The sequence below is a fragment of the Garra rufa genome, chromosome 25, assembly GCF_049309525.1.
Source record: "Garra rufa chromosome 25, GarRuf1.0, whole genome shotgun sequence".
NCBI lineage: Eukaryota > Metazoa > Chordata > Actinopteri > Cypriniformes > Cyprinidae > Garra > Garra rufa.
This window is the reverse complement of record NC_133385.1, coordinates 13294718-13308477: the sequence shown is the minus strand read 5'-3', so window position 1 is coordinate 13308477 and position 13760 is coordinate 13294718. Positions and strand designations below refer to the sequence as shown.

Sequence of the window (13760 nt, the reverse complement as noted above, 5' to 3'; positions counted from 1 at the left end):
ACATGAAATCTGCATATTACAAAATGAAATCTGCCATTAAAATCTACTTTAAGAAACGACCACAAATTTCAAGGAAGTGAATTTGCAAAAAAAACAAAAAAAAACAAAAAACAAAAAAAAAAAATATATATATATATATATATATATATATATATATATATAAAATAAATAAATCACTTATTATTACTATATATATATATATATATATATATATATATATATTATTTTTTTTTACTAAAATACAAAATATTAATATACCTTTTAAATGTGATTTTCTTTATTTTTCTCAGGTGTCTTCCAACTGAAATTTCCCAACTTGAAATGTTCACAATAAATTTCAAGAAAGTGAATTAGTCAAAAAATTAAAAAAAACAACAAATAAATCCGTAATAATATTACATTATATTATATTTAAAAATATATAATGATAACTAAATAATACATAATAATAAATAACTAAAAATAAACAAATATATATATATTTAAGTAATTTTATTATATTTATATAACTATGGTTGTATTTAATTTTTTTATGTAACATAAATAAATAGAAAACCTTAAAATTACATCTGAGGGCTCATTGTTTTAGTTGCCATCTTGTCTGAATGAAGCACAATTTAATTTCAATCAATCACAAATAAACAAAATAAATACAAAATGACTAAATTAAAGGACGTGTGTTTACCACAACAAATAATGAAAAAAAAAAATAGTGTTTAAAACTCTTTTATTAGGTTTTTTATAACTTTAATTATAAAATGCACAACCTATAAACAAGCATTCATAAAAACTTTACATTGAGGCTTTTTGTGGTTCATGATGTACATTGACAGCCACATCAATAAAAACCACAACCTAGTGCTTTTATTTTATTTATTTTTACACCTTAGTCCTTCATTTCAACTCCACCTTTAGTTGTTTTACCAGGGTAAGTCTACTCTAAACTGAGTTCATTCTACTTTATGAACAGGACCCTGTTTTCAAGACAAATCAAGCCAATTAAAAACCAAACTGGAGTTGGTTTCTCATTTCCAAAATCCAGTTAACCAGCTTTTCACAGTAGATACAAAAACATTCACACTTTTAGATTCAAATGCATATAAAATAGTAGTACATTTGTAATGTAAACAATGTGAAGAGCATCTAAAAATATAACCAAATAATAAGTAGACAGACAAGTACTTCAAAAAACAAAACTCAAATGGCATATAAATATAAGTTTCACGTGGAAGCTACATAAGAAGACAAAGTCCTTCACTTCTCAGACTCTCTCCAGCCTCGAGCGTTTCGGCCGAACTTATAGACAAGTCTACGTCCATCCACTCGTTCCAGAATCTCTCGTTTATAATAATACCTTTGGAGATAAAGAAACGTGTTAGAAGCTCAGCATACTGATTAGAATCCTTTAAAAAGTTGCAAAACTTCTGGGAAGATGTTACCTCATCGCTCGACTGAGTTTCTCGTAGGTCATACTGCTGTTATTTTTCTTTTTGCCCCAAAGCTGAGCCACAGCTTCCGACTTAAGGAAGCGGAAAACCCCCTCGGAGCGATCCTCCCATTTGATCAGGCCGGGGTGGCGCTCGGGGTTCAGGAGAATGTCTCGGATGAACTCCCACAGGTGTGTCCCGCGAGGATCTGTGGAAATAAGAGACTGTGTGAACGTAGTTAGAGGAGAAACAGAAGGAATCTAAAGCAGTTACAAGACTAGAAAAGGCACAACCACGTGCCAGAGGTTTCGGTATGTGCTGCTGTCAGCTTCTCTAAAGACAACCGCTGGGTGAAGTTCAGGACACATTAAGAAAAAAAAAAACCTTTAGGGAAGTAAGATGTGAAAAATTCAACTCACTGTGTCTTTTGACCTGTGACCGCTTGGGATCTGAAATGAGAATATTAAAATGAAACCACATTTATTACAGTGACAGCTTATTTGATCATGTAAAACTTGTGAATAACTTCAACGTTAGCTTTTTAACATTTATGGCTTTTGAAGATGAGGCATATACAGTTGAGATCAAAAGTTTACGCCCCCTTTCAGAATCTGCAAGATGTTTATTATTTGACCAAAATAAGAGGGATTATACAAAATGCATGTTATTGTTTATTTAGTACTGACCTGAATAAGATATTATATAAAATGACCTGTTCAAATGTTTACATCCCTTTGATTACATTTAACTGTCTGTGGGTGGACTGTAAAGATTTCCGATTCGTATCAGTAGCTTTGCAACAGCACTGCATGACTATCTAATTGGCCTGATCTCAGTCCTTTTTGCCTGCAGCGAACACATCCTATCAGTTATGTAACACAGACCATAAGGAAAGAACACAGCAAAGAGACCCGGGGCAAATGGCATTGTATTATAACTATAAATCTTTCTCTATAAAAGTATTTAGGGGTTTGGAGCAACATGAGAGTGAGTAATTAATGACAGAATTTTCATTTTTCGGTAAACTATCCCTGGGAATTGAACCCAAGTCCTTGTGATACAAAAATAGATTTTATATGCATCAGGATAACTTAACCTTAAATATTACCAAGTTTTTTTTTGACATACTATGGTAAAAGGTATTCTTTAAATTACCGTGGAGTACCATGGTATTTTACGTTCAGACACAATCACTATACCATGGTATCGGGGTAGTATTTTTTATATGGAGGGAAGCAAGGAGAGTGCTGCTTTTAGTATTAGATTTAGGACAATTCAAATTAAGATTATTCACCTGGGCTTGAGGGAGCAGGTGAGGATAGTATGGTGTTAGGCTGGAATGAGCTTTTGATATCAAACAGTTCTGAGGAAAGAGAACATATGACACAATATTAGCAAACCATCAGGTTAAATAAATAATATCTTATCATTAAGTAATTTCACAGGTACCTGATGTGTTGTAAAAGCTGGACTCTTCCTTGAAGGGTAGGATTGAACAAGGAAAGTCTGCTGAGGAAATTGAAGTACTTGGTTATAAAACCGTGATATGAAAGGTCTATAATTATTTCAAATCTGTTTACATCTGTTTTCAGCAGAATATGTGGGTCAATGTTATGTCACGAATATTGTGTGAACTTTATGCTAAAAGGATTAAAATGAAACCAAAAGCTGTTTTATTTTTTCTACGTGTATGGATACTTACTATCTATTTCTGTTTTAATGTCCCCTGGTGTAAACATATCTGTTTGACCATACTGACCTGTGGGACATTAATTAAGAAAAGACAAAAAAGAAAAATGAGTCCTTAAATAAGTCCCTATAACAGAGTGCATGTTTTGCAACGACTACCATCAAATTTCCAAATCACTCCCGCATCTTGTTGGCTTAAACCAGTTTAACTTGTTGGTACTGTTCTCACATGTCTCCTGCATATGTTTTTCTGGATTTTATTAGGTTTAGTAATACACTGTAATGGAAAGTATATCAAACTTATAACTTATGAAACTCTGGGTCTCGTTAGCAACACCCTGCTGGATTCATTATAGCATAGTTCATGGAAATGTAAAATCATTTCATGTTTCTCTAAAAACATTTTCATGGAAATATCTAGAGGGGATTTTTCCATTAAAATTACCTTTTTGGAAAAGTGCAAAAATGGACTGCACAATTCCCATGTACAGTACCATAATGAATACAAGAGGGACATTTGCTCAATGGCTGGACTTTCCAAACTCATGCTTGTGAGAATTCCTTATAACCTACAATAATATTTCCACAAAAATGTCATCACTTCCTATGTGAAAAGTATGAATGGCTCCAACATGGATTATCATCCTTTATTGATCACATAACAACTTTCCTAGCAAACAATCTAAAGCCAAACCCTATATCTACTCTATACCCTAACCCAGGGGTGTCCAAACTCAGTCCTCGAGGGCAACTGTCCTGCAGATTTTAACTCCAACTTGCTTCACAAACCTGCCTGGAATTACCTACTAAAACCCTGATTAGCTATTTCCAGTATGTTTAATTACAGAACAGTGGCCCTCCAGGAGCAGGATTAGACAACCCTGCCCTAACTATGACCCCATCAGAAGAAATCAAAAGGAAAACTAATGACTGACGAGAAGTGTTAACTTCCCAACCCAACCATTACAATCTGATATCTGGTCGATAACAATGTTGATTCACGGCTAACAAAGTTGCTGATCCAGGAACATTGTAAAATCACATTAACCATCTTGTTCAGAGTTGGAAGGGTAAACAAACGTAAGATGCAAATCTTACCGTTCCACTTGAGGTCAGTCAGGCTCTGGAAAAGAATGGAACCTATGGATCCGGCTGCCCGGGTGAAGTCCTGGAAGCTCATGTTGCACAGTTGCCTCCCATCAAGATCAAAGTTCTGGAAGGGAATGCTGGTGGCATCAATTTGGTGCATGTCCAGCGTCTGTTGGAGCCATTCCCACACCTGGTACTTGGTCCAGTTTTGTGGATGAAGATCCTGAGACCAGAGCCGGCTCATGTAACCAGATGTCACTGCAAATGCAAAGAGAATGGTTTCAAAAGGGTTTAGTAAATGTCCCTACTGAAACCTGGTTTATACTGGTTGGCACTGATCAAGTTCAGCCTTTTTAGTGAAGTCAGTTGACCAAAATTACTAACTGGACTAGGAGCGAGTCTAGACACCCCTGAGTTAAACTGTTACAAGCTGGTTAGGAGCTGTTGGTTGACCAGCAAAATTAGAGTGCTCCCAACAAAGCTTGCTTTGTTGAAGCAGGTTGAGTAAGGAAGTCTTGCTTATTTGTTTAGCTAGAACAAAGGTATTCAACCATGCTCCTGGAGGGAGTTTAGATCTAACCCAAATTACACACACCTGAACTAGCTAATCAAGGTCTTACTAGGCAAACTAGAAACTTCCAGGCAGGTTTGTCGAGAGCTAGACTCTGCAGGACAGTGGCCCTTCAGAACCGAGTCTGGACAACCCTGAGTTAAACTGTTACAAGCTGATTAGGAGCAGTTTAAGCTGGTAGACTAACACAATCATGGTGTTCCCAGTAAAGCTTGCTTGTGAAGTTGACTAGAATGTTTTTTTGTTGTAGCAAGTTGATTAATGAAGTCTTGCTTGATTGTTTAGATAGAGGCCCAAACTCAGGCCTTGATGGCCGGTGTCCTGCAGTGTTTCGCTCCAACCCCAATTAGACACACCTGAACCAGCTAATCAAGCTCTTACTAGTCATACTAGAAACTTCCAGGCAGGTGTGTTTAGGCAAGTTAGAGCTAAACTCTGCTGGACACCGGCCCTCCAGGACCAAGTTTAGGCACCCCTGTACTAGAAACTTCCCAGCAGGTGTGTTGAGGCAATTTGGAGCTAAACTCTGCAGTACACTGGCCCTCCAGGACCGAGTTTAGGCACCCCTGTACTAGAAACTTCCTAGCAGGTGTGTTGAGGCAATTTGGAGCTAAACTCTGCAGTACACCGGCCCTCCAGGACCAAGTTTAGGCACCCCTGTACTAGAAACTTCCCAGCAAGTGTGTTGAGGAAATTTGAAGCTATTCTCTGCAGGACCATGGCCCTCCAGGTCTGAGTATGGGCACCTCTGTACTAGAAACTTCCCAGCAGGTGTGTTGAGGAAATTTGAAGCTATACTCTGCAGGACCCTGGCCCTCCAGGTCTGAGTATGGGCACCTCTGTACTAGAAACTTCCCAGCAGGGTGTTGAGGCAAGTTGGAGCTAAACTCTGCAGGACAGCGGCCCTCCAGGACCGAGTTTGGGCATCCCTGAGCTAGAGCAAAGGTCTTCAACCCTGCTCCTGGAGGGCCACTGTTCTATAGGGTTCAGTTTAACACAACTGAACCAGCTAATCAAGGTCTTACTAGGGATACTAGAAACTTCCAGGCAGGTGTGTTGAGGCAAGTTGGAGCTAAATTCTGCAGGACAGTGGCCCTCCAGGATCTAAGTTAAACTATTACAGGCTGGTTAGAAGCTGTTCAAGCTGGTGGACCAGCACAATCATATTGTCCCCAGCAAAACTTGCTTGTGAAGTTGGTTGACTAGAATGGTCTTTGTTGAAGCAGGTTGATTAAGGAAGTCTTGCTTGCATGTTTAGCTAGAGCAAAGGTCTTCAACCCTGCTCCTGGAGACCTATCATACTTATGATTTTCAAGCAGTCATGAAGACCTTGATTAACTGGTTCAGCTCTGGTCCGAGCAGGGTTTGTGCACATCACATGTGGGGACCAACATCCAAAACACACCAAAGCTAAATATAGTCTTTGCATTCAGTTACACACTGTAAAACGTGTAAATAAAGGTACTGCGCATGGTTTCTAGATAAGTATGAATCACTTTCACTATCTGTACATGGTTCCCTGTGCATGCAACTGATAACCTGGTAACTCCAGCAGTGACTGCTAGAGTAAATGATTAACCTGCCTGAAAGAGTCACCGCTGATTAGTGATAAACAAAACCTACAACTTGTACAGGAATTGTACTGGATGCTGGGATAATCACAAAGGCACATTCTTAGACTGTTTATAGTGTTTCAGATGAGAAAGAACATTACCATCAGCACAGTTGTAGTGGGTTGTCCAGGAAACAGGTAGCTGGTTGTCAACACTCACAGTAGCTGGGATACTCATGACACAGCTGGCCTGAAGGACCATGATCCAGTGCTGTTGAAAGAAATGGAAAGGAATGTTTATTTCTTGCCACACAACCAGAGACGGTTCTGCAACTTGCACTGGAAAAGTACAACTTAGCCTCAGGCATAAAGTTGATGCCTTTTAGCTTGTTCCCTGTGGGATTTGACCCAACAACCCTCTGATTTTAAGCCTTACACTGCATTATTCAACTCCCTCCCTACTATCACAATGTTTATATATCTTGTTCAACGGGAGAGTAACAGCACACTTGACGACATTCTTGTAATAGTAAACATACATCCTACACCAAACATGGACATGTAATTAAGAGGGAAGACGTTATACCAGTTTATAGTTATGATCAGAGAGGGAAAACAAAGGTCTTGTATGTTCGAAGGGGTAAAGGGAGGTGATGAAGGTTGTGTGGGTGTCCTTCGTGCTACGCTCAACCACACATGCAGACACATTTGCACAGGAATGTGTCAGTGTGTCTAACTGCTTTGCATACATAAAAGGTCCACCTGTCCTTCAGTTTAACAGTTAGATCAATGGTGCAGTCATACCCTGTATCATATGATCAGCCTTATACAAAGTACTTTTTTAAAACCATCTAATGTTATGAATGCATCTGTGTTGTAAGTTTCAGGTTGGCTGAAAACTACTGCACAAGCACCATTTGGTTTGATTTAGGCCTTTTGTACACAGGAGCTCAATGAAAAATGTGAGTGTGATTGAATCCTGATCAAGTCTCCTGAAATATGTTTTGACCCTTTATAAAGTAATTTTATTATCATCATTTAACAATCTAGTTCAGTTGGCGCCGACAGCATTGTGGTTAGTACGTCAACATACAGCACAACTGCGCTTGTGGCGACCCAAGTTCGAATCCCATATCAAGGTCCTTATCTGGTCTGCTTTCTTGTAGGGCTGGGCGATAAATCGAAAGCGATTCTAAGGCGCGTTTAGTGAATGAAGCCGGTACTTTGATTAGTAGTAAATCTCCATCACGTGCGTTCAGCTGCGTTCAGCTGGAGTGTTCAGAGGTGTAAATCACTGACAAGCTACGCCAAATCGAGCTCAAAATCGAATCGAATCGAATGCGATTTTTAGCGCGATTTGGCGTAGCTTGTCAGTGATTTACGCCTCTGAACACTCCAGCTGAACGCAGCCGAACGCACGTGATGGAGATTTACTACTAATCAAAGTACCGGCTTCATTCACTAAACGCGCCTTAGAATCGCTTTCGATTTATCGCCCAGCCCTACTTTCTTGTTAACTCTCTACTCTCCTGCCCCAATAAAAGCATAAAAAGCTAAATCCCCCCACATAATTATTTAATATTTTAGGCAATATTTGTTTGTGCTATGAATGTTTATGCATATTTTAATAGAAAACAGTGTTAAGTAGAGATGTGCCCAAATAGTGAATCTGTATTTGGAAAGGTGTGGAAAACAAATATATGAGTTCTATGGAGCCACTAAAGGGACCACTTGCTAGCGGTAGCCTGTTACACTACAGTACATAAAATCTCATTTACCACGTAAACAGAGTAAGGAGAGATGACTGATAGTTCTATGGAGAATTATTTGCATTATCCTGAGCACCACTGACAAACATCTAATCTTGTAAAATGTGTAGCAAGTACGGCTCAGTAATATACACAGAGTACGTGTGATTGTGAATCTTGAAAGTAAAAGTAAAAAGCGATTTCAGTGCCCCGCAGATTAATAATTACTCCCTGATGCCTGCAATTTATATCAGTATGATTACTCAACGATAATTGCTAGAGAAAGCACTGAAATATATTTATTCTCTTTATTAGGGTTTCGGAGCATGCGTCATTTCCTATATATCCGAACATGGTATTTGGATTTCAAATTTTTACAAATCGTTCACTAATGAGGTTGCAGATGTTTTTTGAGGTTTAAGATGTTGCTTTATTTTGAGTTTAATATCCTAACATTGTTTGTGTTCTCAAGTGAGATGTATGCTATCTGGTCTCTTGACGAAAAAAAGTACTTCTGGGAACTTTGCAAAATACGTACCAATAAGTACATATTACTGCAGTTTCCAACAGAAATGAACACTAAAGGCGGTAAAACAGCGAGCACTTGTAATCGTTTTTGTACACAGTTATGATTACAGCTCCATATGTTTAGTTTTCTCGATGTAACCAGCTTGCTCGGTAGCTCAGCTGGCAAGGCATTGGACTTATGATGTGGAATCCTTGGGTAGAATCCCGTCATAAACATGACTCTTGATGAAAGAGCTGAAAGATGAGAGATTCAAAAACAAGCTAAAATTGCATGCTTTGTGATTGGGTTTTTACGTCACGTTCACTTTTGTTCATACTATCAGGTTTAGATGTAGTGCTGAAGGTACGTTATTTTAAAACGTCACGGAGCATTAGAGTTATAGCGTCACTCAATGGACATTTCAAGTCAGAACTACGTTGACACATACAAAACCAACGTCACATAAAACATACCATATGTACGTTCATCTGTTTCAGAGAAAAAAACGAACACTATTTTAGCGCCACCCAGTGGACATTTCACATCGAATATGTTCCCAGAGTATAATATGAATATAATATGTTCAAAGGTTCCCAAAGGTAGGTTGGAAATTTTATGTTAACTTTTAATTAACACAATAGCCTACAGTCAGCTACACTATCTCACGTGACATGGATCACGTGATTTCTACTGTATTCTTATTGGTTGTCTCATCAGGATGCTGCTCATTTGCATAAAGCTAAACTTTTCTCAACTTTGTTGAATTGCTGGACATGTTCAAATCATATTATCAACATTAGCTTTCGCTCAGGTCGTACGTATGGTTGTTTTGATGCTTCAAGTTGCTGATAGTGTCCCCTAGAAGGCAGAAAGACCTTGCTAGATTTGGAACAGATACACTGCAAAAAAAAAAAAAATGCTTTTCTTACTTAGATTTTTTGTCTTGTTTCCAGCGAAAATATCTAAAAATTCTTAAATCAAGAAGGATTTTCTAGACAAGTAAAAATTGTCTAGTCAAAATTAAGTGGGTTTTGCTTGAACCAAGCAAAATAGTCGGCCAATGGGGTAAGAAAAATAAGCTTGTTTTCTGTTTGAAATACCCATTGGTAGATCATTTTTCTGAAAACAAGAAAATAAGTTTTACTTGTCTAGAAAATCCTTCTTGATTTATGAATTTTCTGATATTTTGGCTGGAAACAAGACAAAAAAATCTAAGTAAGAAATGCATTTTTTGCAGTGTAATTCAGATAATGATCATATATCAGAAAAACACTTGCATGATAAAAACATGATTCAGCAGAGTGATAGTAGCAATGGCATTATTTACAAGAACTGAGTTTATTGACATTCCCTGGAACAACTGTAAACCTGTTTAGTTTGAATGTCTTAGTCATCTGTGGTAAAATCTCTTATAGAAAACCATATGGGAACAACCTTACCTGTGTTATATTCTCTGTTAACACACTTCCTACTTGAAATCTGACCTATATTTGTCTTTTTATTGATCCTCAGATGACCTGGCGGATCATTTTATGGAATGTGTGTAAAACTGGGGGGAGCTATGCTAACAATAGATAATGTTCACACCAAGAGCAAATAAAGGAAACTTAGAAACTTAGCATTTGTTTTGTCCTAAGTAAAACATTCAACAAAGTTAATTTCCATATTCCAATTTTGAATGAACAGCATAAGTACAATCGTCATCATTGTCTAGCATGAATCTCTTTTTTTTTTCAACAGAAAGACCATTCATTAATCAAATTACTATGCATTGCTCTTTGTTTCTTTTAACTGGAAAAGCAGGTTGCCAGATTCTTTCCACCATTATGAAACCCATCTGATGTATTTCATCCCAGACTGGCATGTTACTATGGCGATGTCTACTGTAATGTATGAGGAAGGAAAACTATAAACACATATTTTGGTGTTTATGACATTCCTTACAGTAACTGACCCAACAAGCTGGGCTTCACGGGCCGTCGACTTCCTTCACCGATCAGGTACGGAGTTATAGGGGCCATTTACACTTAATTTGTATGTGTTACACACAGTATGCAAAGTGTTTACTGTTTGCAATTTTCAGAGGCCCGAAATAGTATTTGGACACTTACAAATGTATGCATGTCATTGCAATACATAGAAATAATCAAACCAAGTTTGCATCTGCAAACAAATGATGCTCTTCATAAAAGTAACTTTACTTTTTTTAAGTAATTCCAGCAAATGTACATTAACTACTGCCATTTTAAAGGATGTACAAGTAAAGTCCAGTAATTTATGATGACCACAAAGTATGTTTTATTTATTTTAAATAGTACATCTATATATTTGTTAGATTTAAACCTAAAAACATATTTTTGTGAAATGTTTAATAAAATAATTTCTTGAGTTTAACATTTTGAGTTTGCTCCCATAAAATGTTTCTTGATTTCAAACTGGTTTAATGTACACTTATATACTAATAAAAAAGCAGAGAAGCTAAAAAATAAAATAAAATAAATATATTAATTAAGAACACTGCATGTGAATTAAAATGCTTTAAAAAAAATTAAAAAACGTTTAAACAAATGTTGGTCTGTTGTTGCCTAAAGTAAAAGCAAGGACAAAAAGTGGCACAAAATTCACAGTATTTTTTTTAAAATAAGGTCACAAACAGTACTGTATGTCACTTGTTAGATTGAAACAGTTTTGCATCATCATCTGGGATCATTATTGAAGTGCATCAGTGAATGAAAGATTTCCTGCAGAGAACCGAAGTGAATTAAATCGTCTTATATTGCTCACCAGAGATGTTGAATGTGATCCAGGTGGACTGCTACTGCTTCAAAGTTAAATGTCTCTTTCTTCTCTTTGTAAAGTTGTCAGCGTCTGTACGGGAGGGAAGATTTGAGTTGAATGGAGAGCTTGCGTTGTGCACCTGTGACACTGCTTGGGCCTGCCAAACTTCTGTGACAAGAGTGCGACCTTGTTCACCAATGAGGATTTTTATTCCGTCTGCTTCCTGCTGCTTTGATTGGCTTATTTTCATGCCAGGTGAGTTACTAGGAATTTGCATACAAGGTAAAAAAAAAGGTGCTGTTGTAGCAAGTGACTTTCACTATGAAGACACTATCAGTCTCTCTCTCTTTAGCTCGCCCACGCACACCCACCCACATGCTTCAGCAATCTTGCCGGTAATTAATCTGTTGATGTTTAACAAGAACTCAACTGTCCAGTTGCTCTTTAATTTTTTTTTACATTATTTTACTTTATTAATAATATTTATTAATAGTGATTTGAGGATTATATAAGACCAAAATTATTATTTTTTTTTTTAAATCTGTGAAATCTATCTACCAATCTATCAATCTATCAATCTATCAATATATATATATATATATATATATGGTTAAAAACCGAGTTATGTTTTTGCAAATGAACTCATTATATATCTTTGTTAATAGTTTTAAGTATTGATAATATAATTATTAATGTTTTATATGACATTTTACACATTAGTTGTAGTTAAATAGTTTGTAGTATATTTGTTTTAAGTAATGTAAATATGATATTTAAAATATTATTTAATTAAATATTATATTTAATATGATATATGTTTTTAGGATAATGTATATACTATTATAAATTGTATTTTATTGTCTATTAATATAATAACTTACATAATATACTTATTATTAGTAGTATAAATTATGTTTTATTTGACTATTTTAGTATAATTAATTTTTTTTGTTTCTGTTTTTAGCAATGTAAATATATTTTATATATTTAATAAGTGAAATAAGATCCAGACATATTCAGACAGCTCTACTGATATTCAAACGTGTATATATGAAAGTAGTTTTTAGTAATGAAAATATAATAATTAATTATGTTCTTAGTAAATGTACATCTAATATTTAATATAATACTTATTAATGTGTTTTTATGATAATGTATATACTATTATATACTGTATTTTATTGTCTATTAATATAATAACTAATATAATATACTTTTATTCATATAAATTAGCTTTTATTTGAATATTTCTGGTTTTATCATTTATTTTTGTTTTAGTTTTAGTCTTTTTTATATTCATTTCTATTTTTAGTCATTTTTATATTTAGAATTTTTTTAATTCATTTCCATTTTTAGTCATATTTACATTTTAGTAATGCAAATATGATATTTTAATAATAATTAAATATAGAAAATTAATATTAATAACATTATATATATATATCTGCGTGTATGTGTGTGTGTATATATACATATATGATAACAGTTTATAATAATGAAAATATAATAATTCATGATGTTTTGTTATTTTATATACTATTACATACTGTATTTTATTGTCTATTAATATAATAACTAATATAGTATACTTTTATTCATATAAATTAGCTTTTATTTAATATTTTGAGTTTTATTTTGTTTCAGTTTTAGACTTTTTAAATTTATTTCTGTTTTTAGTAATGTAAATATGATATTTTAATAATAATTAAAATATAGAATATATATATATATATATATATATATATGTGTGTGTGTGTGTGTATCTATTTTCTTTTGCAAAAAAGCAAAACAAAAACGTTTAATAAAAAATGCTTAAAATTAACATTATAAATATAAAATGACATTTTATATTACTTTTATTTTTTAAAGGTAATTTAATTACCATTTAAATTCTAGAAACTATTTAGTCAAATGCACATGAATTAAAACAGTGAAAATGAATGACAACAGCAATGCAGTATAATAAATGAATGAATGAAAAATTGAAAACAAACCAAATATTGAGAATCCTCTGTAATACAACCCATCATTAACTGCATACACCCATACAACTTGTTAGCACAAGACGAAACAACCTCCTCACACTGCAAACCCCATTGTCTAACAAAACATGATCAAAACACAAGCCGCATGTCTCCCGTTCTCAGACGAATATGCTGCTTCCTTGATCAGAGGCCTGAATGCTCTCTGACATACACAGAAACAGCAGGCCGCGAGCGCTCAGGTTAGCGGGAAGCTTTACGGCGTTGATTAAAGAATCTCTGAAGCTCTAAGACACATAATGGGGTAAATCACAGAGGAACTCTGCTTCACTCTGACTCAACATATGCGCTGGATATTATCTATACATCTGTGGCCTCACACACCTCGTCCAATGCAACATCTGCACAGCAGCTCT

At 35.2% G+C, this 13760-nt stretch overlaps 1 protein-coding gene across 1 annotated transcript; it reads right to left on the bottom strand.

The window, feature by feature from the left end:
- Positions 1 to 788: 788 nt before the first annotated feature.
- On the bottom strand, positions 789 to 11504 carry ehf (ets homologous factor). The gene is made up of 9 exons (XM_073832124.1): positions 11369 to 11504; positions 6491 to 6599; positions 4215 to 4463; positions 3130 to 3186; positions 2877 to 2936; positions 2722 to 2790; positions 1847 to 1876; positions 1440 to 1635; positions 789 to 1354 (listed from the first exon to the last, which is right to left on the bottom strand). Exons 2-9 carry the CDS (start codon positions 6588 to 6590, stop codon positions 1255 to 1257), a joined length of 861 nt encoding a protein of 286 aa, XP_073688225.1. The 5' UTR covers positions 6591 to 6599; positions 11369 to 11504; the 3' UTR covers positions 789 to 1254.
- Between the last annotated feature and the right edge of the window lie 2256 nt (positions 11505 to 13760).

Excerpts from the sequence above, each read along its gene's own strand:
- ehf (XM_073832124.1), bottom strand. The coding sequence starts at position 6,590 with ATGGTCCTTCAGGCCAGCTGTGTCATGAGTATCCCAGCTACTGTGAGT. Across the intron at positions 4,464-6,490 it reads CCACTACAACTGTGCTGATG|TGACATCTGGTTACATGAGC; the intron begins GTAATGTTCTTT and ends TTGCATTTGCAG. Across the intron at positions 1,355-1,439 it reads AAACTCAGTCGAGCGATGAG|GTATTATTATAAACGAGAGA; the intron begins GTAACATCTTCC and ends TTATCTCCAAAG.